This window comes from Homarus americanus, unplaced genomic scaffold (genome assembly GCF_018991925.1).
Source record: "Homarus americanus isolate GMGI-L3 unplaced genomic scaffold, GMGI_Hamer_2.0 scaffold40565, whole genome shotgun sequence".
Taxonomy (NCBI): Eukaryota; Metazoa; Arthropoda; class Malacostraca; order Decapoda; family Nephropidae; genus Homarus; species Homarus americanus.
The window spans coordinates 1,075,436-1,099,473 of NW_024735503.1; the positions used below are offsets into that span (position 1 = coordinate 1,075,436).

Sequence of the window (24,038 nt, forward strand, 5' to 3'; positions counted from 1 at the left end):
ACACTTACAAAAAAAATAATAAAAAAAAAATGCTGTGGGGTAATGTGTGTTATTGTAGTGTCTACAGGAGTGTGAGCAGAAGGGTGAGATTCGGTACAGTTCGGTAGTGCCTCCTCCCGTGACTTCCCAGTGGCTGCTAGCGTGGGGTATATCCATCACATCCTGTACTTATTTCTTTACATGCTTCAGTTGCCAGGTTCACTGCGTACCGCCCACCACGCTTCACACTCTAAGGTCTATCTGTAATCATCCAGTAGGTCCTCCGTCAGATGACTTTCAAAAATGGCTAATAAACCGGTGACGAATTGTAGCATGTTTTGTCGTGTGGCCTCGACTTGTATATCACACTCGGCAACTCTGCAAGCCCAGCGATGGATAAAGACCCAGTGCAAGAGCAAGGGAGGCAGTGTTATTCCCGAAGTCGCCGTGATGAAGACTGTCGCCACCGTGCTGCTCCTGCTGGGGGTGTCCGCCCTTGTGCTGGTCCCCGCCAACACCATGAGAAGCAAACATCACGGACGTGGCTACGGTAAGTGACGCCTCTCCTGTATGCTTCATATAGCAGAGTAAAGGAGACCGGTCAAACAGGCCCCATTGTTAATAGAATTTAGTCCCAATAGACCCCTATAGTACAAATAGGTCGTAACTTAACCTAACCAAACCTGTCCCAATGAGTGCCAATCTTGGTTAGTTTAGGTCTCAGGCAAGGGTTCTCAAACTGTTTCTCACCAGGTACACCCTGAGCCCGTACCCCCATTACTGAGACACTGAATACAGAATGATAATACATTAACACTAATTCAATATAGAGCGACGGTCATAAAACATATTTGGTAATTGGACAGAAGCCACTTTAGGTATTGTAAACGTAATATTAAATTCATATCACCTCATGAATTGAATCTGGTAAAATTGGTATATTCTATATTGATTTTCACCAGCCCTCATTATACCCTGGAAGCCCCCCATGTGTACCCCTGGGAGATAACAAGGTCAGGTTGGGGGATATTTACGGTACCCACTTGTCCGGTATTCATGGTTAGGTATTGATGTTTCTTTTGTACCCGTTGACACCTTATGATGGGTGGAGCTTGTACACTGTAATCTATTTGAAAATGTATAGCTACTTTATGTACAGATGATTAAAAGGTTACATAACACAACGCCATACAAAAACTTTACAGAACGGATTTTAGTAGAAAATTCATTAAACAGAATTCTACGTTATTCTAGATTATTTCACTTAAAGTCGAATCATTCTTATGCAATCTTAAGCTAAGCTAAGCTAAGCTAAGCTAAGCTAATCAAACTTAGCCAAACTCCCCTTCTCTCTCTTCATCTACATCTCTTCCTCTCCCTCCCCGTCTCTATCTCTCTTTTGCAAAACCTGGAGTAACCAGAGGCGTTATCAGAGGCACTTGGCGTTTCCTATTGTCTTATCAGATAACTCGGGATGCACCGATTAATCGGTATGGGTACCGGTAAGATTACTATCGGTCGATACCGATACTGGTACTGTACATACCTCCAAATTTTGTAGTAATGCTGTACAGCTCTAACATACAGCCTATTCCTGCCATCCTGTTTGGACCAATCTGATCTGGTCCAACTTAGTCTTTTGGACAGGTCTAATTCTCAATATTCCTATGGAGTTAATTGCCGCGCCAGAACAGTCATGAGACCAGTCTGGACCAGTCTGGGACTTGATCATAATGAAACAAGATGATGAATAACGAAAAAGCCATCCATATATTTACAATAACAACCTGTGTAGTTAAGGATAGTTAGACTTTTCATCCTATAAGATCAGATTAGATTAAATTATACTTCAGACTGAAATAAGTATATAAGGAGTATCGGAATCGGTACAAAATGTGTATCGGTGCATCCCTACAGATAAGTGAACCGTCAGAGAGAGAGAGAGAGAGAGAGAGAGAGATAGAGAGAGAGAGAGAGAGAGACCTGTGGTAGGATTTGGGTAATTTAATGGCTTTTCAAGAGTTAGTTGATCGCCATGAGCCCCGAAAAATGGCTGTGTGGGCTCGTGACGTCACGTTTTGTTTACCCCCCTTTGCTTACATCGAACTGTCACCCGGAACTCTACCCCTTTGTTTTGACTTTAAAATAAACAAATAAATGCAGTGGTTATGCTGGCGTAAATATGTTGAATAAAAACATAAAATACAGGTATCTCAAAATCCAACCTAACCTAACCTAACCTAACCTAGCCTAATCTGACCTAACCTAACCTAGCCTAGCCTAATCTGACCTGACCTAACCTAACCTAACCTAGCCTAGCCTAATCTGACCTAACCTAACCTAATCCTATTTTTTCCACTCAACAGAGAAGAAGTGTGCAAACTCAACTGACCAAGCAGAGTGCCTCCGTCGGGTGAGTACATACAATGGGTCAGTGGAGGGTCAGCCTAGGTCAAAGGTCAATTGGATTAATATATAGAAAATAAACTAAAATGAGATGTAATTAATGTTTGTGTTTGTTGTTAATATATGTTTTAGTTGAGTATATGGTAATAATGTTTATACTACTACTACTACTATCATTTCACCCCCACCCTGTGCTCGCTACTGCCCGCAGGTTAAGGTGTGTCACAGCGTACTAGGAAGGCTGGAGCACTTAAAAGACTGTGCCAACCAGCTCAACATCGAACTTCCCCCAGGTAAACTCCCTATACAACACCCAAAAGTAATTGATTACCTCAAGATAACTCCCTCAAGGTCCAGTCACTGAATACCGTATGTCGAAGATTTTCTAATAATAACCTTTCGTGGCCTACCTTAACCTATTCCTTCGACTCTTCTCAGTTTTTATTAATTCTCACGACCTGACCCCGTCTATTGCCTCATTTTCTTGGAGATGACCTATATTTTTAGCCTTCCCTAGTTTGTTGTGAAATGACCTTGTGTTTTATCCCTCAATCACGCTTTCCTAATTCATCTCCGGCAATGGCGTTTGACCTCGCTTCGTTTCTCGCCGCTAGAGACCGCCGGGAAGAGCCAACAAGAGTTACGCCAAGAGTTCTTCGACTGGGCTAGGAGCAACCCCGGGCTGAGCCGTCCGATGTTTGCCTGTGTTCGCCAACGCCTGGTGAGTAACATACAGTCTGCCGAGGTTTGGTTAAGTCAGGTTACGTTTGGTCATTTTAGGTTAGATTAAGTCAGATATGATTAGGAAATATTAGGTTAGGTTAGGTTAGGTTTGCATTCAGCTTTTTATTCCTAATGTTAAATTAGTTGCATTAATCCCCCTCCCCTTGCCTAACAGAACAGCGGCGGTCTGGTTAACATCACCGCGGTGCTGGAGAAGGTGACAATAGCCCTCGTAGAACAGAATGAGCCAGAGCTGCTGGAGAAACTCGTCGACCGCATCAACTTCTGTCCTCCAGAGTCCAGCGTGAGTTAAACACCTGTACCCCGAAATCACACACCTGTCCCAAGTCACATAATATAAGTTGCACACCTGTCCTCAGTAGTCTAATATAAGCCACACACCTATCCTCCATAGTCCAGCGTGAGTTACACACCCGTATCCCTTAATCACACACACCTGTCCTCAGTCGCCTAAGCCACACACCTGTCTTGATTACACGTTTTGGGTACTATCTCCCCTGTGTGTTTACCTGAAGAAAGGGTTGGCACACACTAGCCCTAAGGGTAACTAACTAACTGATACATGGACTCTTCCTGGGCATAGAAATAATGATGTACTTTGGAATTATATAACCTAGTTGTACCTACATAGTACTACTGGCAACACAAACTAGTTATAGATACATAATTAAAACACACACACACACACACACACACACACATCTTTACCTCGCTGTCAGTAATATCACTCACATCTGCTTTATCACCCCCCCCCTCCTCCTTTACAGTTTCGAGCATTCTACAAGTGTGCCTGGCAAGGATGCACCACGCCTTAGATTCCTTCTTCAGGAGTTCTGCAGGGTTGTGGTAGTACGTCCCCAGTGTCCCCTGGAGGTTCATGAAGATTTCATAGTCTTACATGGGTCTTGGGAGCGTTGTGAAGTCTAATATATGTAAGTCCTGGGATGTCCGAAGTCTACTCAAGTCTTGATTAAGGAACACGGAAAGTCCAATAGTCCACCTGGCCTTCATCAATAGCACACCTGAAGACTGAAACAGACACACCATGGAAGTCTTCGATACTTTGAAACGATGAGCTGTCCCCCAACACCCACTCACTCCCATCCTTATTGTCTGGTGTCAGTAGATGTTTAATTATTTAACAGAACCTCACTAGTGTTTAATTACGTATAAGTTACTACCAGGACTGATCAAAGTTTACTTAAGAACCTCGTAAGTGTAATGTTTACTTCTTTCAAAAGAAGCAGTTTAAATTTTGATAATTAGGAGTTAATAAAAAAATACGGAACATGTTCACATTTTTGCCAATGTTTTCTTTCATTGTTCTAAAAAAAATAACCAATAAATTTAAAATATCGGGAGTTTATGGTATTATTTACACTGAAGCCTTAATGTGTTGTTATACGTAGGGAGGTACTACCGTCTGGGAAGATATTGGAAGCATAATGTGTTCTCTAATGGTAGACCCTGCTGCCATATGTGACCAAGTCCCAGGTTGATGATCTGACTTACTGCCTCATTTACACACAATTGCAGAGTCTCAACTGTTTCTCGTACTATTGACAACACAACATACATATATTGTTTCTCACTTTTCATCTTTTTTTTTAATTTTTGTATTTCTTTATGGTTCTTTATTATTATTATTATTATTATTATTATTATTATTATTATTATTATTATTATTATTATTATTATTATTATTATTATTATTATTATTATTATTATTATTATTATTATTATTATTATTATTATTATTATACAAGGGAGATCACATGGTATAAGAGACATAATTGTATCCGTATTTATTATTACACAATAGACATTTAAGTAAAATAATGTGTACATATTGGAAAAAAATACTATCACATCTTACTGAAGTGTGGCACCATCCTGTAGTGTCTCAGCTTCCTGTAGTGTGGCACCTTCCTGGAGTGTGGCACCTTCCTGTAGCGTGGCACCTTACTGTAGCGTGGCACCTTACTGTAGTGTGGCACCTTACTGTAGTGTGGCACCTTACTGTAGTGTGTACTGTAGTGTGGCACCTTACTGTAGTGTGGCACCCTTACTGTAGTGTGGCACCTTACTGTGTGGTGTGGCACCTTTAGCGTGCTGTAGTGTGCACCTTACTGTAGTGTGGCACCTTACTGTAGTGTGGCACCCACTGTAGTGTGGCTTTACTGTAGTGTGGCACCTTACTGTAGTGTCTCTCCTTCCTGCAGTGTGGCACCTTCCTGTAGTGTGGCACCTTACTGTAGTGTGGCACCTTACTGTGTGTGGCACCTTACTGTAGTGTGGCACCTTCCTGTAGTGTGCTACTGTAGTGTGGCACCTTACTGTAGTGTGGCACCTTACGGTAGTGTGGCACCTTACTGTAGTGTGGCACCTTACTGTAGTGTGGCACCTTACTGTAGTGTGGCACCTTACTGTAGTGTGACACCTTACTGTAGTGTGGCACCTTACTGTAGTGTGGCACCTTACTGTAGTGTGGCACCTTACTGTAGTGTGGCACCTTACTGTAGTGTGGCACAGACATACTCTTTACTATATAAGTTCAAGCGCCTTAAGCACACTGGTCACAGCCTTGGACACTGGCTCCCGGTACCTGTGTAGGAACACCTCCTCCCTCGTGCTGCTGGCTGACTTGCACCTCTGTCCACACGTCGCCCCTTCCCTGAAGTGGCCCAGGTAAGCGACGCTATCAGGGATGTTGTACTTACCCGTGAATCTACACTGCCCTGCACAGGAGATATAACATGTGTACATTATCTGCCAAGGTCTGTATACATGGTTTAATATACAGGGTCTATAATATAAAGGGTTTATATTGGTGTATGGTGTACAGGGACTAGTAAACACGACATAAGAGTAACACAGTATCTAGTGTTTGTGTGTGCCAAACACCATGTTCTTGACACACACACATTAACACAGAGTGTACCTGTAGTACACAGGATGACACCGTGGGAGAAGCCAGCCCTGGCAATGTCCATATCATAAAGAGGCTTCTTCTTGCTTTTAGTGGTGTCCCTAACGACCCAACGAGAGTGCCTCAGCGCCCACAGGTACTCCGGCAGCTTAGCGGACTCGCTCTGAGATTCTAGGTCCTCATAGAAGTATTTCCACGAGAGGCTGTATGACGCAGGCCTCTTACCGGTCTTCCTGCGCGCCTTAGTCTGTTCTGGTCTGGAAGGACAGCTGTGTTGTAGTTACTCACGCAGGCGAGGTCATGTGAGTAGGGGGTCATCACCCTCTGTGTCTAAATACCTATATACAGTACAGTACGTCCACAACGCAACACGACACACACACACACACCAGTATCTATAGGTAATGTCTTAGTGGCTATGTTTCACCCCATACCCAGTTCCAACTTCGTTTTAACCTGACTGGCGGTGATCGATGAGAAAGGCGTCGAGGAACACCTACCCAGTCAACAGGTGGTGGAGGAAGTGGATAAAGTTGTCGTGGTGGGGCAAGATGGGTATCTCGTCGGGGTCAAAGTGGGCGATGAAGCGGTATTGATGCATGTGTCGGAGGAGACAGTCTGTGAAGTATATATTCTCCTGGGCGAACATTTTCTTCCGCTCTACTTCCGTCCATAACCTTAGGGACGGACGGAAGGAAGGAAGGAAGGAATGAAGGAAGCGACAGTATCACATCCTTTACAATTAGAAAGAAAAGTCTCATTCAATACGAGTAAACTTAACATCTACCTAACATACAACTAACATTACCTAACATACAACTAACATTACCTAACACACAGCTACAACCATCCTACCTGCGTATACTTGGTTCATTAATATACGGCGGAGGATAAGAATAATCCGTCAGGTGAATAAATCCTTCCTTCTTGTAGTAGTTAAGGACCTTAGTTATGTTAGGATGGACGTCGGTGGCATAGAGGAACACCCTGCCGAAGCCCTCAGCCCTCAGGAATTCCAACCACTCCACCAGGCGCTTGGAGAAATCATTGTGGTAGTAATAGAGAGCAGGTCCACACACAGCAGGTACCCACTTCACTTTGGATACTCTGTAGACGAAAGAAGGAAGAATGGGGAGAATGAGAGAGAGAGAGAGAGAGAGAGAGAGAGAGAGAGAGAATGAGAGAATGAAAGAGAAAGAGAGAGAGAGATAAGTGGTTCAGGAATAAACAGAGGGTGGCTTACCTGTCGGGATTCGTAAGATTGTGGTCAGGAAGATAAGCTGTCGATTCTCGTTCCTTGGCACCCACGACCTGCGGACACCTTCATCTGTTACTCACCACCATCATGACACTCACTCACCACTACTCACTCTGATCAACAACCAACATCTTTAACTCCTCATCACTGGCTGTTAATTGTATTTATATTCTCAGACGATGGATAATGTGTGTGTGTGTGTGTGTGTGTGTGTGTGTAATTAGGAGTGGGGGGGTTAGTGGCTGACTGGATACAATGATCGCCTCTTGTTTAAGTTCGACACCCCCCTCCCACTCCCGTATACTCAGCTGTGTACGGGTGTGTCTAACTTTACGTTGGGAAAGTGACGGCTGTCGAGTACAATGTGAACAATAGTGAATGTGATTAGTAAACACGATCTGCCACCACGATTAAGCAGGGTGATGGCCGGATACCTGGAGAAGGGTGGCGGCCGGATACCTGGAGAAGGGTGGTGGCCGGGTACCTGGAGAAGGGTGGTGGCAGGGTGGCAGGGCTGGTGGACGAGGGAGACAGCGGCAGGTTGGAGGTGGCGCACCTTTGCTGGTAGCGGACAGGTAAACAAGAAGGTCATCTGTCGTCCGCTGTTTCTGTACTGCCAGTCCAGGTAGTCTGAGGAGACAACCAAACATCACATAGTTGTCAGGGCAGCTGCACAAAAGAGTTCATCTAGAAACAAAAGAGGTCACTTAAAAGCAGCAGAGGCCATTAAGAAACAAGGCCACTTAGGAGCAAGAGAGGCCACCTAGAAGCAGCAACAGAGGCCAGGTGAAGGGTTAACTTACCGTAGGAGGTGACACTGGACACTACAGGAGGTCCTTGTTGGGAGAACCACAGTTGACACCAGCATGGAGGAGGGTGTGTGGCCCTGGTGACGCCCAGCACCCTCACACACGGCTGTCTGCCTGTACCAGAGAGCACCACGTTAACGAGTATCTTCCTCTGATCTTTGGGTTACATGCTCAACATTTCTTTTTCTTTTGATATTCGGATCACGTGAAGATTAGACATCACAGCTTATTTTACCAGAAGATTAACCACCTTACCGCTGCCTGGGGGTTTGGTTAGGTTAGGTTAATTCAGGTTAGGCTAGGTTAGTGTTTGGGTGGTTAATTCTTAAGTGAGACCATCCTTCAGAGTGACCTAAGGACCCTGGCTCGCTGTAAACTCACCTGGCATGGGGTCGTAGAAAGCAGAGTAAAGGTAGATTTTGGTTCCGTTGATCATCGCCTCCTGCCAGTGCATATTCCTCCACTCTATGCTGGAGGGACACAGTGTATGTGTTATTGCGTGTCGGAGAGAGACACGTGATTCACTTCGAGGTTTTGATGTGAGATACTACCATACATTTTCCTGTGACCTTTATTGGCCGATACACTTAACTCAAACCAGATGTTCATTCGTCAAATTCTAGCATCTTTAAAGACTATATCTACTGGTGGCCGGGGCTCAGTTTATTATAGAGATTAGTAGGTTAATTATCACCTCTGTTTGGTAGAGAGAGAGAGAGAGAGAGAGAGAGAGTCGTGGAGGCGATTAGTAGCTGAAATATGAGAGGAAGTTGTATAGTGCAATGGCCTGACACCATTTTTTATGGAGGGATATAGTAGGGGATGCCCAAAGCAGGGATGTGGCGCCCTTCAGTTGAAAGAAGCAGGGAAGGAGAACATAAAATGACTAATATGACACCTCAATAAATATAGGTTGTAGATCGGTGGGGAGATTTTCAGGGTATTACTTGCTACGGAGGCTGGGTATACTCGTAGATAGGCAGTTATATATATGATATATTTACAGCTGACATTATTTACAAAACTACTACTCACTTGAGGGGTGATGGTAACAAGTGACAGCTTGGCTTCATGCTCATCTGGTACAAGAAGTCTACGGGAAAGTTCGGGTGAGTGTTGGCCAGTTGTTCCTTGGTGGTCTTGTTGAGCCAAGATATCATTAAGTCCAGGTGGCGTACTATTTGTCGTCCACCATTAAATATTCTCATTTTGCATTGGCAACTCGGGATGCCCGAAGACGTTTTTCCTTGGTGTGGAGTGATCATCTCATCGTCCATGGCAAGGTTTAAACCCTCGTCCCTTGTCTGGTAGTCGGAGGACTGGTTATCGTAGGAATGATCGTCGATTGTGTTGCGTGAGCTGCTAGTGTAATAAGGGTTGGTAGGGGCGAGCACACCGCTGTGCTCCACGCTGATCAACATAACGACCACCACCATCATCACACCCAAAAAGATATTCCTGCAGTGAAAAACACCGGGATGAGAACGTGTCAGGATTTCGTTGCATGTTAGGTTAGGTAAGGTTAGGGTGTATAATTGTCAGGTGAAATAAGCTATACAGAGTGTCTATTTTTAAGGTGATCCAGTCAATACTGCAAGCATTTACCTCATATACGTGTAGGTGATCATCCTTCTCAAGAACACGAACTGGAAATACAATGAAATTAAATTAAGTCCACATTTATGTTGTAAAGTGTCGCGGAATAAACAAAAATACATATTACATATTATAATATGAAGACACGGTGGAATAAACAGGATTATCATACACATTTATTATTCAACTCTAAGACGCATTTCTTTACATATATAGGTTAAGGCTAAATTATGTGTGCGTGTGTGTAGTAAAGATCAACGATGTGTCAGTTTTGAGAAAGGTATAGCAAATGCTGCAGCTTCTGAGAATGTGGGTGGAGCGGGTTTATTACTAAGAGCAGAGACGTTACCGAGAACAAATTCTGGCTTGAATGTCATGTACACTAATACCGACACGTTCCTGGATAAGAGGGAGGAGTTTGAAACACTACTAAGAGTACACCAACCAGATATTGTAGGAGTTGTAGAACTGTTGTACAAGAACAGGAGAATCGACCCAGAGGAATGTGAGTTCAGTATTGCTGGATATGACTCATTTACGAACCTAACTCAAGAATCCTGCAGGAGGGGTGTGGTTATCTACGCTAGGCAAGACCTTAGAGCCAGCCAGGCGAGGGTACAGGGAGAGGATGTCTTTGAAGAGTCCAAGTGGTGTAAAATTAAATTAAAGGGAGGGGACTTACTTATCGTCGGGTGTATCTACAGATCCCCGAACTGTGGCCCACTAAATCAAAGGAACTTAAGAACCTTAATAAACAATGCGGCGATGCTCAACCCCAGCCACCTCCTTATCATGGGGGACTTTAACTATGGCGACATCGACTGGAGAAACGAGTCAACCCCGAATGACTTGAATAATCCTGCTACTCTTTTTGTAGAAACTCTGAGAGATAATTTTCTGTTCCAACATGTGAGAGACCCGACACATTACAGAGGGGAGCAAACACCCAAGCCACTTGACCTCATCATAACAAACGAGGAGGGTATGGTGGCCAAACTGGAACACCTTGCCCCAGTTGGCACCAGTCACCATACAGTGTTGTCATTCAGATTTAACTGTTACCTAGTTCAAGATAAGGCCAGGCCAAGGTGCAAATATTACAAGGGAAATTACAATGGGATGAGGGAAGAGATGAGGGGTATCAACTGGCCTGACTTATTAAGGTACAAGAACGCAGACACTACGCTGAATATCATAACTAGTAAAATGACCCATTTGATCGATAAATATATACCCAAGACCAAACCCAGTGCTTCTAGGAATACGAGGGGATCCCTACACATGAACCATGCGGCGGTCGACAAAATTAAGAAGAAAACCCAGAAATTCAAGACGTGGGTTGGGTCAAACGATGAGCAAGACAGGAGGATGTATGCAAGAGCCAGAAACCAAGCAAAGATAGAGTGTAGGAGGGCTGAAAAGGAGTTCCAAAGGCTGGTTGCACGCGAGGTCAAGTCAAACCCAAAGGCGTTTTACCGCTATGCAAAGTCGAAATTGAAAACGCGAGTAGGAGTATCAGACCTGAGGCTTGAAGATGGTAGTTACGCAGATTCTGACCAGGATAAAGCTGAGGCATTGAACAGCTTCTTTTCCTCAGTGTTCACAAGAGAGGATGCAACTAACCTTCCTGCGTTTGAGGACAGACGGTTCGACACAGCACTGACCCACATTGTGTTCACAGAAGAGGGTATTAGAAATAAACTGTCCAGGCTAAAGGTCCATAAGAGTCCTGGACCTGACATGGTGCATCCTAGAGTGCTAAGGGAGCTGTGCAACGAGCTTGCAGAGCCCCTGAAGATTCTGTTTTGTAAATGCCTGGATGAACAAATGGTCCCCAGTGAATGGAAAGTGGCTTATGTGAGTCCTATCTTCAAGAAGGGCGATAGGCACTCCACGAACAACTATAGACCGGTGAGCCTGACCAGCATAATATGTAAAGTACTTGAGAGTATTATCAGAGATGCAGCGATGGAACATCTACTACGAAACAACCTTGTAAAAGATTGCCAACACGGTTTTATGCCGGGGCGCTCTTGCTTGACACAATTGCTCAAGGTATTGGATATTTGGACCCATATTCTAGAACGGGGTGGTAATATCGACAATATTTACCTAGATTTTGCCAAGGCTTTCGACAGTGTACCCCACGAAAGGCTGAAAATCAAACTGGAAGGGTACGGAATTCGGGGAAATGTCCTAGCGTGGATAGAAGACTTTCTACATGACCGCAAGCAATGTGTGGTGATTAATGGCACGAAATCGTCATCTGTACCTGTAACAAGTGGGGTACCGCAGGGTAGTGTATTGGGCCCGCTGTTGTTTGTTTGTTTCATAAATGATATGCCTGACGTTGTACACTCCTCCATACAAATGTTTGCCGATGACGCCAAGTTATTTCGGGAAATTAAGAACCAAGCGGACTGTGAAGAGCTGCAGAAGGACCTCTGTGGGCTCCAGGAATGGTCGAAGGAATGGCTGCTGAGATTCAATGTCACGAAGTGTAAGAGGATGCACCTGGGGCGTACCAACGGTAAGGAGGCGTACCATATGTCCCAACGGGATGAAGAAAATGTACTAGTTGAGACTGTGTGTGAGAAGGACCTAGGTGTGTATGTTGACAATGAGCTGAAGTTCTCGGGCCATTGTGAGAAGAAGGTAAATCAGGCAAATAAATTATTGGGTCTTATAAGAAGGTCGTTCAGATATCTAGACGGTCCGTCCCTCGTGACGATCTTCAGGAGTGAAGTGCTTCCCCATCTGGAGTACTGTCACCCCATCTGGTCCCCGAGATATGCTAGGGACTGTCAGTTGGTTGAAAATGTTCAAAGGAGGGCCACCAAGCTGGTGCCTGCACTTCGGCATCTCAGCTACCCTGCGAGATTGGAGCGCCTGAACTTGCCTAGCTTATACTACAGACGGGCAAGGGGGGACCTAGTTGAGGTTTATAAGCATCTCAGGGGGCACTACTCAGTTGAGTGTCCTTACTTGGAGCTGGCGGACGCTCGCCCCACAAGGGGTCACAGCTCAAGATTGAAGAAGCCGCAAGTCCGGAAAACCGTGAGGGCAAACTTTTTCGGAGTGAGGGTTGTAAACTCTTGGAACAATCTACCAGAAAGTGTTGTGACGGCACCGAGTGTGAGCTCTTTCAAGAGAAGACTTGACCAACACTGGAGCGGGTTCAGGTACATTCAGGAGCCGGTGCATGCCCAGTATTTGCCAACAGTGCGTGACAGAGACGTGACCGATCGCCCGGGCGGCTAGCGAGCCGACCTTTTGGTGAAGAATATAAAGGAAAAGAGTCGTGACCGATCGCCCAAGCGGCTAACAAGCCGATCAGTGGCGAAGAGGATAAAAGTAAAAAAAAGTAAAAGTCACCCTTGAGTGCTACACGATACTAAGTTGATAAATGCTTGGTAACATACATGCAGATACACCTGCACACACACCTGCACGTATATAATTATCATATTTGTATCAGATGACACGAACATAAAGCAAAATATATAAATGTACAGGTCGTTTTATGCTTAAGTTACAGACGCATTTTCTCGAAAATCTGGAAAAAAATATATATATATTTTTAGCTTTTCATAATTAAACATGTCTAATTTCAGTTTATATGCAATTTATCTTTCTAAAAATAATGTAATGGAGGTAAGAAAGCCATTTTTAATTATGCCCTACTCCCGCAAAAAAAAAAAAATCTTGAAATTCCGTTTCAGCCAGGTTAATATTAGTTACCCATATAACTTAACTATTTTCTATTATGTATGTCAAGAAAAGACGATGTAAATTGAAATTGGGGAGGACTATAATTTTGTCTGACAATGTCATGCAGAAATGTTTGCATTCTTTTACTGCTAAAACGAGGGCGGATCCAGTGGGGTTCTGAGAGTTCTGACTCCCCTTTTTATCAGAAACTCTTTTTTTTATTTAATGCAGTATTGTACTCAGGCGTTTTTGTAGAGTAAAAAGTAATTACTATTGACCTCAGAATATCTCTTAATATCAAGTGTACATGGCTTCAAAATGGCCTCAAAATGCCCATGATATTGGTCAAATTTAAAAAAAACCCTTAGCTGGGTGTACTCGCTTTGCTCGACATGTTCCCTCACCCACAACTTCCCTGACTACCCATTTTGATATTCCTGGATCCGCCCCTGTAAAGGCCTACGTTTTATTTTTGGACTCGGGATACGAAACTTATATTAGTGTTTCTTTATTGTTAGTTATTCTTCCATGAAATTCTTAGATCTCTCTGACAAACAGATCAGAGTTTACTGTCAATAATGCATAGTCATTTTTCATTGCCAATTATCTTAAATGTTGTTTTAATCGGTATTATTACAGTCTCGTACAGCCATGGAATCCTGGATTTTTTACACATGCAATAAATATATCTCATACATTTCCGTCGCAAATGATGTCATTTCATTTTTAAATCCTCGACAATATTTAACACAAAACGTCCAAGAAACTTTACCGAGATTTAAAGTAGAGGGAAAATGTGGGGGAAATACGAAAAAGAACACTAAACAAACCTTTCAAAACCTTACGTTTAACAAGCTAGCCTCGTACCTGAAAGCTACGATTCTATACTATAGGAGGTTGGCTCACCCTTAACATTCACCTCCGACTGGCACCGTCAAGCGGCAACTTGTTAAACAAAATAGCAGTAATAGGTGAATTTATGTTTTTTTATTGTCTTGCGCACTTTTTTTAATACCATCCATAATGGGATGCAATTACTGTGTAGCTATTAATTGTTCCAACAACCCGAAAAAAGAACAAATTGTCTGATAACGGTCCACCTCAGAATTGCGCGTGAACATCAAAGTTTCATTTGAATATTTTAGTTTTGGTCATCCAGGGAATCTCAGGAATTAGGTTAAATATCCACGCTAAATTTTTCCGATGGTTTTTCGATGTGTTTTGAACGATTTGGACCTTCATATCTGACGGAAATCACATAGTTTGGATATCTAAATATAGGGATGACCGAAACTAAAATTTTACCATCATTAGGATATACAAACTGAACAGACTACTGTTGTATTGTCGAAAATATAAAGCAGGAACTCTTAAGTTTTGGATCAATGTTCATTGGTTAAAGGTAGATCACCAAACTCTATATTGATTTGCATAAAGGGAGATAAAGCAAAAAAATAAAATAAAATAATGGTTTACTGTATATCGACGACACCTGTAAGAGAGTAATTTGATTTGATAGATGTTTACTTTACTATATTTTCATCGCTGAGTTCCAATATGATATTCATTTCTTGTAAGAAAGATTCGCTGAAATTAGTAGTAGAGTACTGTAATAACTTTACATAATTCATGTTAATATTTACAAAAAAAATATATATTATCGAGCACAAGATTTCAGTTCGTATTATAAATTTGACTGAATATAAAACTTACGCCCCACAATACTGTATTATCTTTGCGTCTGTGTTTATCGAATCACTCATCAGATGCAGTCCTTTCATGTCCGTATACCTGTTGTGCCAGTAACCTTGAAGTAAGGAGCCAGTTTGTTAGGAGGGACAGGGCGTTTAATGTCATTGATACCTGTATATGTCTGAGGGGATTATTGAATTGAATACCTAATTTTTTTATCATGGCACTAGTGTCAAAGAATGACTATTGCTACGAGGTTTATTATTTTACAAGTTTTGGCTGAACAAGTATACTTTACTAAATATATTTCTAATTCTGGTTTGTGTTTTTACAGGTTGAAGAAGATGTACACTGACAGAGCCGTCTGTGGTAAGTACAATCCCGAGTGTTTGAAATCTATCAGTTATACAGGGCGAGTTTTTTTTTATCCGAGAACACTAAATAAATTCCACACACTTAAAACTCTATCAGTCATGAACCTAAGATTGTGCGTAAAAGTAGCTTAATGTGACAAAGACATGACATGATCCTGAGGGTTATCAGGCCATGGCGCTCACTGCTGGTTTTGTTTGTGGGTTATGAGCGTCATGGCCTGATACTCTCAGGATCATGTCATGTCTTTGTCACATTAAGCTACTTTTACGCACAATCTTAGGGTCATGACTGATAGAGTTGGATCATATGAAGATCCTCCCCCCCAAACCTACTTGGGGGGGAGGATCTTCATATGATCAAGCCTAACCTAACCTAACCTAACCAACCTAACCTAACCTAACCTAACCTAACCAACCTAACCTAACCTAACCTAACCTAACCTGAATAATGTTTTATTATTTAATCCTTATGTTGTTTATTTATATTATATGTTGAGGGGATCTTCATATGAGCGCGACTGGTGGATCTTCATATGAGCGCGACTGGGGGGGTGGATCTTCATATGAGCGCGACTGGGGGGATGTGGATCTCCAGTTGGATACTTTGGGGGGGAAGATCTTCATATGATCCATAGAGTTTTTAGTGTGTGTGATTTATTTAGTGTTCTCGGATAAAAAAAAATCACCCTGTAGTAGGCTAGGTTTACAGGGTACAGTTTAATATATTCACATTTAAATTTATGAATTGTTTCATGGGTTGAAAATTTACAAAAAAAAAAAATCAAGACGAAATTTACAATTACTTTACAATAAACATAGAGTTAATGAGATTTAAGATACTAGTTAAAAATTTCCTTCATAATTTTATACAGTGGGAATAAATGTTGTATCCTGAGCCTTAATTTGCTTGGTACATACATTACTTTATTTTGTTGATTGTCTGCATCTTACTAACAATGCTGACCATTCAGTACTTGGAATCTCGCGGTGGTAACGTCAGGTACTGAGGTGATTTAAGGCTTGTAACAATATTGAGTTTAATGGTGAGGTTAGAGTGAAATGTCTAGGTTTAATTAAACTAACACTTAGAATGTTGTTTATGGAGGTAGTGTTTTTCCGATGGAGGTAAGATTCGTGTACTGTATTTTAGTAAAATGCAAATTTAGTTTATTCAGGTGTAAGTGAAGTATTCATTTACATGTGTTTTTTTCTGTTTAAATTATATGCAAACTTCATTTCGTTTGAAGGTAAGGGTCATATAATTATTTCAGTGCCACACGTGCAGTGCAAACTTTATTTTCAGATGACTGTACCTGTACATACTGTATGTAATTCGTTCTTTTTAACAAACATTTAGTTTAGTTTTCAATTGAGGTGCTATTTATGTATACATTATTATCGTGCGACAGAAACGAAAAGTTATTTTTAGGAGCTGATAAAATTTATGTGCATACAGTACGTATTTCATTGCAACGCAGTGCATGTTTATCAGGTGTTGATAAAGTCCATGAATTTACTCCATTGTTTTCATTACGGTTTTGTCCCTGTTCATTTTACTTCATAGGTCGACCCAAAAGTTTTTTATCACATATTTTATTGACCCCCAAATTATTTCTTTTATCTCATTTCATTTATTTTTCTCATCAGCTCGAATGCATCTTTCTTACACTCGAATGTTTTTTTTTTTGGTTCAACACGAAAACAAATACAGTAGAGGTATTCGTTTTGTCAGATCAGCAAAGATGTAAATAACCTTCAGCTCAAACATGCGATTCTTGGCCAGCAATATACTAATTTCCTCAAAGCAACATCTCCAGTTTTGCTGATCAATACAAATGCAATTCAGTTCTCAATATTGAAGAGGACAATCCGATAACAGCAATACTTCCTTAGTGTCACTCTTGAAGTAAGGAAATCCGAGTAGTTGCTTTTTCGGTGTACAATTAGAGTACTTCCCGTGTGCCAAAAAAATAACACCTCCCCCCAAAAAATAAAAACAATCCTGTAATGATAAGCTCCTGGCTTATAAATGATAATTGAAAAACTGAAACAATTTATTTTTTCACAATGAAGCCGAAATTAGTGATGTAAAATCGTCGTATTGTTGACTATGTGGTGTGAGTGTGATGAATAGGCAAGACCATGACGATTGAAAAGAAATTAAAACTGAGAGATCCTTAAAAATCTAATGGTTTACACATATTTATGGTAAAAGAATCAGTAAGGACTATTCTCACCATTTCGTAGGGGTGATAAGTGATATAGTGGTGTGGTGAAAAAGTGGTGTGGTGATATAGTGGTGTGGTGAAAAAGTGGTGTGGTGATATAGTGGTGTGGTGAAAAAGTGTTTGTTCCTTTTAGTTTAATATTAAAGTGTTTAATCTGAATGTAGAAATAAACACGGTGTGGTGGGCTAATCTTCAGGTGATCCGAATGAAACCCCAAAATAGAAATACAGTGAGACTTAGACACGTTCACTTAAGTTAGGATCTCGTAACTGGTGTTGTAAGAACGCACCTAAGTGACTGGCTTAAGTTAAACTAAAACAGCAAAAGAAGAAACGTCCAATATGGCGTCAAAACTATCACTGAGATTGTACCTTAATTAGACACCTTGTACTAGTAAGAGTGAGAAGAGAAAAGAACCCCTCAAAATGGCTTTAACTTTATGCTGAGACTTGACCTTGACTGGATAGATACGTACAGTATATATAGCTACCAATCTGGAACAAAAAGAAAATAACGCACAGGGTTCTTATGGTGTCCGTGATTCTAAGGACTTACCATAAGGTGGGTTGTGGTGGTATGGGTCAGTCACTCGTTACGTGGAGGAGCAGGAGGTAGAGATGTTATTAGATGGGAGCGCACGAAGCTAAGGTGTAAGCTCCGTGCTGAAGAGGGAGAAACTGAGGTGCTTGGTGGGTTATGTATATACGGAGGGGGGTGTATACCATATTACTAGTTACCACAACATATGTTCCACTTTTGGTCTATGGTACAAAACCCTTCCCTCCTTCTCCTCCCCCCCCCTCCCTCCCTCTCCCTCCCTCCCTCCCTCCCATAATCATCATTCGTTTATACAGCATTCTCTATACACACACACTGTACATATAGACTGTCGGGCAGACAAACACACGCACATAGACGCTCTTGCACTTGTGAACGTCTTTTATAAGTAAATACGCTGATGATAGACCTAAATATTAATAAATGTCTTTTAATTTACGATGACAAGACATTGACGCATCTGGTCGTATAGTTACATAGCACATATAGCCTAAAGGGTGGCTATAGGGAAAGCAATATTCTTCTCTTAATTTCTTGTTTGAGCGAGGGAACTAATCGATGTGTGGCTCTCCGTAAATGAGGTAAATATTGATTTTTTTCCCCCAGGGTTGGGTACGAATTAAGAGACACCTTGTACACCGTGTATATTCATTACTATACACTACAGCACAGGTGTCTTTTAAATTATTAGTTGGGTGACCTTATTCTAACTAACACATGACCCCCAACAGTGTGTGGTTCACCAGTGTCATTAGTATTGTTGGTATTCGTTCTGTATTCATCTGGGTAAATATTTTCACCCGTATGTTTATGTCAGATTTTTTTGTGTGGAAGTAAATAGGAAATTCTGATATATTTGGTCTTGATGTAAATCTCTGATGCACACTGCAAGATTTCTAGTTTAAATTCTGATTCAGTCAAGCTGGGTGGATAGTGGCTACAGCAAACTGAGCCTTCGGTACACAAGGGGACAACGACATATTTACTGGGTGACTTATGGGATCCATAATGAGTAACATCTATACAACAGGACCTTTATATCACTGTATACATAAGAGGTATGTTGGGAGACCTGAGGGGGTGAAGGTAAACTGAGCTCCTACAGGTGTCGTAGTTACATGTGCCGTCTCTCTTTAACGACCTAATGAGAATAAACAGTTTGTGGTTCGTATTCTTATATATTTTATTTATCGATTTTATTTTTTACCGAAGTGGGAGTTGTTTAGCGTTAAAATACTGTATTAAACATAGAAAGAAAGGTGGGTGGAACCGTGTAAGTTAGTGTTTGTGGTGGTGTAATGTTAACTAATGCTACAGTAGTGTACGTTATATTATCACCTTAGATATTATTAATACTGACATCTTAGTCTCCCCCCCCCCCACCACCACACACACGTACGTTGACAAACACATGTGCATACTAAAATTAATATTAACAATTAAAAAAATTCTCGTGTATGTGGAACAGCTGGGCGCGACAGATTTCAGAATGCCAGTGGTCCTTGTCATCTCAGAATGGTTGGTATATCTGGTTACTAAGCGAGTCAATATTTCGTAATAATATATGTTGCTTATCTTATAATTTTTACAGGAGAAAAGAAGTAATTTAATTTGCCCCAAAATTTCCTCATATTTCTCGTAAGTTTTGTCTTCTCTATGTCACTTAGAGCGGTCGAGAACTTTTTTTGCCGACTGTAATCACACTCACATACACACAGACAGACAGATAAACACATCCAAAATCATATGTTGGTTTTATGGTTTATTTAAAAACTAATTCACTAATCGAAAACCATTTTTTATATAGAGAGGAGGTAAAAATAGTGATACATACCTCAGTAACACAGACCTCATAAATAGGTGTTAAAATGGCTGTAAGAAAGGCCACAGCTCTTTAATGTATCACTGAGCGTTAACGACTAAGGTATTTCAACGTGTTCTGGGTCAATACATCAATCATCATCAAAACATAAAAAAAAAATAATAAGAGACATACTGCTCAGCGGCTCTTTGGATTACCTTACTTTATTTACCGAGGGAAGGAGGTTAGCGGCCTGTGTTCTGTATAATTATGTCAGGGGCTGTTTTGAAGCGCAGTGCTGCTCTCGATTCCACAGCTTGGGCTGGTAGACCGTTCCATAGGTCTACCAGCCTCTGTGTGAAGAAGTTTTTCCTTATATTCGTTCTGCATGATAACTTGGCGAGTTTGTAGTTAATGTCCTTTCATGTTGGTGGTGCGTGACATCACAAAGAAATAGCCGGGGTTCACGTTTTCCATCTCCTTCAGGATTTTGAATGTTTCAGTGAAATATGTCCTTTTGTACCTCGTCTGAAGGGTTGTTAGTCCTAAGGCCCCCAATCTACTTGGATAATCGAGATGACATAGTTTCGGAATCATCTTAGTCGCTCTGTCTTAACATTTGATTTGGTTGCCTCAATGCTGCCCCCACTTATTGTGTCGTCCTCAGTGAATGATCTACCACAACGCCAAGATCTTTCTCCTTATCGAAAGTATCCAGGAAAGTGTTAACAGAATAGTTGTGTATCCTACGTGTAGGGTCTTGTATTTCGTGATGTTAAAGAACATTTGCTATTCTCGGGACCATTTGAACGGCTCATTCAGGTCTTTCTACATTGTTCCGACATCGTCTTGACTTGCTATCTTCCCAAATATCTTCGTGTATACGGCAAACTTGACAATGTGGCTCGATATATTTTCATCTACGTCGTTAATGTAGATCTCGAACAAGTTGAGTCCAAGGATTGAGCCTCGTGGTACTCCATTGAGAACCTTTTCCCATTCAGAATGTACTCCATTTATTACCACTCGTTGTTACCTGTCTTAGAGCCAGTTGTAATTAACTTCAAAATCTTGCCTGTGGTACAGTTGCGGAATTTTGTTATGCCCCCCTCCCGTGGTAACCAGTGCCTTCAAACGGCACCGTCGCAGTAGTAGTATCAATGTGTATGAATGAATGAGTATTGGTCGTGTAATGAAGGACGTGATTGGTGGGATAGGTTTGCTATAGGCTATATAGGTTGGCCGTTTAGAGACACGGGTTACCAAAGGGGGGTAGGAACACATTTCCGCAACTGTACCATTCTCCATGGCCACGTTGTTTTTTTCCTTTAGAGAGCCGAAAGTAAAGAAGTTGCAAGACGTATATCGATCAACTGGTCACCTTAACTCTTTCAATCAGTGTTATTAGCTATGAGAAGGTCCGGGTACATTTGAGTGAAGGGTGGATGTCTTATTCATGTCATGTTGACCTTGCTAAACATCATGGCAGGTTTTCTCCAGGTACTCTGATTCGTTTCAGCTTGTACTAATAATCTGGAAAATAAAGGTCTTAACAAAGTGACAAAGGTCAGATCACCCTTACGGACGGTTAGTATGCTGATAATGAAGTTATAAATTAAGTTGGTAAACAACATGACGGATTATGTACTAGTTACGCCTCTAAAGCTCGTTTTCTATATTTACAATAACGAAAATAAAGAAAACGTACATTGTTTTTTGAGAGCTTTGTATAACTATAATAATTCGGACAACTTTCTTATGATTAACCCCATTACAAAATCTATCAAGAACTAAGAAGGTTAACTGACTTTAAATACGATTTATATATTGGGAATGAGAGAGAAAGGATGGAGGAAGTAGGAAAATAAAAAAATCCAATAAAAAGAAACTGGAAAGGAATGGAAAATAAGTATTAATTGAAGAATCTCCACCCCAGCTTATTTCACCTCAAGATTAACTTAACCTAACCTAACATAACATAACATAATCTAACCTAACCTCACACAGGAAGCCCATTATACGTCAGGTAACGAGGAAACGATTGAATGCTAAGTATAAATTTGTGAGGTCGAAATTTGGCTACTTTAATACTTTTGTGTGCCCCCCCCCCTTTTAGGAGGGGGGGGGGGGTCCATTTGCCGTCCAAGATGATAGACTCAGTTAGGATTACCAAAGGGAGGAGTTTCTTTACGGGGTGGAAGGTGTCGCCGAACATGTAGCCAAAACAACTATCTGTGCAGGCGGGGGTCGATATGCTCCGAAATTTTAAGTGTGACTAGTGACAGCTCTCTTATACCAAAATTTATCGTCCATTGTCTCATATTGTTTCCCACAAAGTATGCACAGGTAGTTGTTTTAGCTATTGTACAGAGACAGTGCAGGTATATAATGTACATATACAGTGTAAGTAGACACATAATGGTGGAGGAAGTCGATGTGACCAAAAATAACCCAAGAAGACCACAAAAACTTTATTTCCACCGAGGTCCATTGTGGGGCTGAGGGACTAATCAGACACCATTCACAACCAGGTGAATTGAGGGCGGCCTGAGCGAGAACCACCAACTCTAAGGACGGGAGCGTGCTCTTTAAGACGGCGTCATGCACTAGCACTTTTTCCCATCAACTTTCCCAGTTTCCGTCGCTTTGTCAATTTTTCTAGCCCGTCTCACTCAGACGAAACGTATCGTTTCCGCCTGACTGACTTGCGCCAATTTCTGCGGTCATGTCAAGATCTATACTCAGCAATGATGATATTTATATAAAATAATTACAGTATCGAACCACGTAAAATTACTAAATTTAGGTTTAAAAATATTGTGTCGAATTTTTTAATAAACTGCTTAAGCTAATTTTTTTTATTGATGCTGATATTCGTAAATACATCTGATATATTTATTTACATTGATCCATGTGTTCAACTTCTTCACACTGCTGTCCGAAGAATACGTGATAGACAATAGTAGATCTCATCGTTGCCTGTGGGACCCAAGGGACGATAGATATAGTAAAATAATTAAGAGGAAGGCATACATTGCATCTTTATCTACAATTGGCGAACGCGGAAAGACTGGCGCGCTAGTTCTCTACGCGTGTGTGACAGAGCGCGCTCAGAAAATAGACGCAATAAAATGACGGAAAAAGTGCGAGTGGTACGCCGCCTTTATCAACGAGACCGCCGCACCCCCTTGTCCCCTCTAACTGACGCTAAATTAACTCGTTTAAGAAATTTCCGGTGTCTATTTTGAGACTGTTTATGGCTGAAATTTTTTTCGTTTTATTTGAAGACCCTGGACCTTGGTTGTCTTGGTCATAAGTTACAGTATCTACCAGGCAGGGAGGTACTGTACTGCAACACCTGCTTGGCGGCCTCAGTAAAACTTCCCGTGTCGTTCCCGGCTCAAAGTTATAATGTTGGGTCATGATGTATATATATTGCAAACTTGTAATGTCATATATCGTAAAACTCTCATATGTATCCAAACCCGGATATTTTATTAAGGGTGAACTAATGTGATACGGCTTACAGAACAAACTCCTCTGGTAAACTAAACGTGTTAGGTTGGTGCACGTCAAGCCTCAGTTGAGTGATAGTGAAACAGTTTATTTAACCAGAAAAATACAGTCACAGAGTGGATGATAATAACAGTATTAACATGGCTGAGCCAGTTGGGAGCCTGAGCTCTCCTGAAGGCACCTGATATATACTGTACTATACATTTATCTCAAGAAAGTATTAGGTAACATTTAGTATCATCTGGAATAGTACACATAACATGGTGGTAATAAGAACATATCAGAATGTTACCACGGTTATCACTTCGTTATTATTATTATTATTTTTTAATTTATATTAGAATATATAAAATTTTACAGTGGATTTGATATCGGGGTTGTATTAAGGTGGAACAAGAGGACAGAAGCTTCTCAGTATCATGTCATGTCGGCAAATA

The 24,038-nt window shown here is 41.3% G+C and overlaps 2 protein-coding genes across 3 annotated transcripts; one reads left to right on the top strand and one right to left on the bottom strand.

Moving 5' to 3' along the window:
- Positions 1-267: 267 nt before the first annotated feature.
- On the top strand, positions 268-4,490 carry LOC121871190. The gene is made up of 6 exons (XM_042373359.1): positions 268-529; positions 2,346-2,392; positions 2,597-2,678; positions 3,000-3,106; positions 3,284-3,412; positions 3,897-4,490. Exons 1-6 carry the CDS (start codon positions 283-285, stop codon positions 3,942-3,944), a joined length of 660 nt encoding a protein of 219 aa, XP_042229293.1. The 5' UTR covers positions 268-282; the 3' UTR covers positions 3,945-4,490.
- A 443-nt stretch (positions 4,491-4,933) lies between these two features.
- LOC121871128 lies at positions 4,934-9,766 on the bottom strand. Of its 2 annotated transcripts, none has more exons than XM_042373272.1 (11): positions 9,731-9,766; positions 9,161-9,583; positions 8,507-8,595; positions 8,120-8,239; positions 7,801-7,946; positions 7,302-7,369; positions 6,914-7,165; positions 6,559-6,735; positions 6,071-6,315; positions 5,624-5,867; positions 4,934-5,144 (listed from the first exon to the last, which is right to left on the bottom strand). In XM_042373272.1, exons 1-10 carry the CDS (start codon positions 9,751-9,753, stop codon positions 5,674-5,676), a joined length of 1,737 nt encoding a protein of 578 aa, XP_042229206.1. In that variant the 5' UTR covers positions 9,754-9,766; the 3' UTR covers positions 4,934-5,144; positions 5,624-5,673. The 2 variants fall into 2 exon arrangements, with proteins under 2 accessions (XP_042229206.1, XP_042229207.1); XM_042373273.1 differs by lacking the exon at positions 4,934-5,144 and adding an exon at positions 5,341-5,395 and having other exon boundaries at positions 5,588-5,867.
- Between the last annotated feature and the right edge of the window lie 14,272 nt (positions 9,767-24,038).

Coding starts and splice junctions, on each gene's coding strand:
- LOC121871190 (XM_042373359.1), top strand. CDS start 283: ATGGCTAATAAACCGGTGACGAATTGTAGCATGTTTTGTCGTGTGGCC. Junction 530..2,345: donor ACATCACGGACGTGGCTACG/GTAAGTGACGCC, acceptor TCCACTCAACAG/AGAAGAAGTGTGCAAACTCA. Junction 3,413..3,896: donor TCTGTCCTCCAGAGTCCAGC/GTGAGTTAAACA, acceptor CCTCCTTTACAG/TTTCGAGCATTCTACAAGTG.
- LOC121871128 (XM_042373272.1), bottom strand. CDS start 9,753: ATGATCACCTACACGTATATGAG. Junction 8,596..9,160: donor TTGTTACCATCACCCCTCAA/GTGAGTAGTAGT, acceptor GTGTCCCTCCAG/CATAGAGTGGAGGAATATGC. Junction 8,240..8,506: donor TTTCTACGACCCCATGCCAG/GTGAGTTTACAG, acceptor TCTCTGGTACAG/GCAGACAGCCGTGTGTGAGG.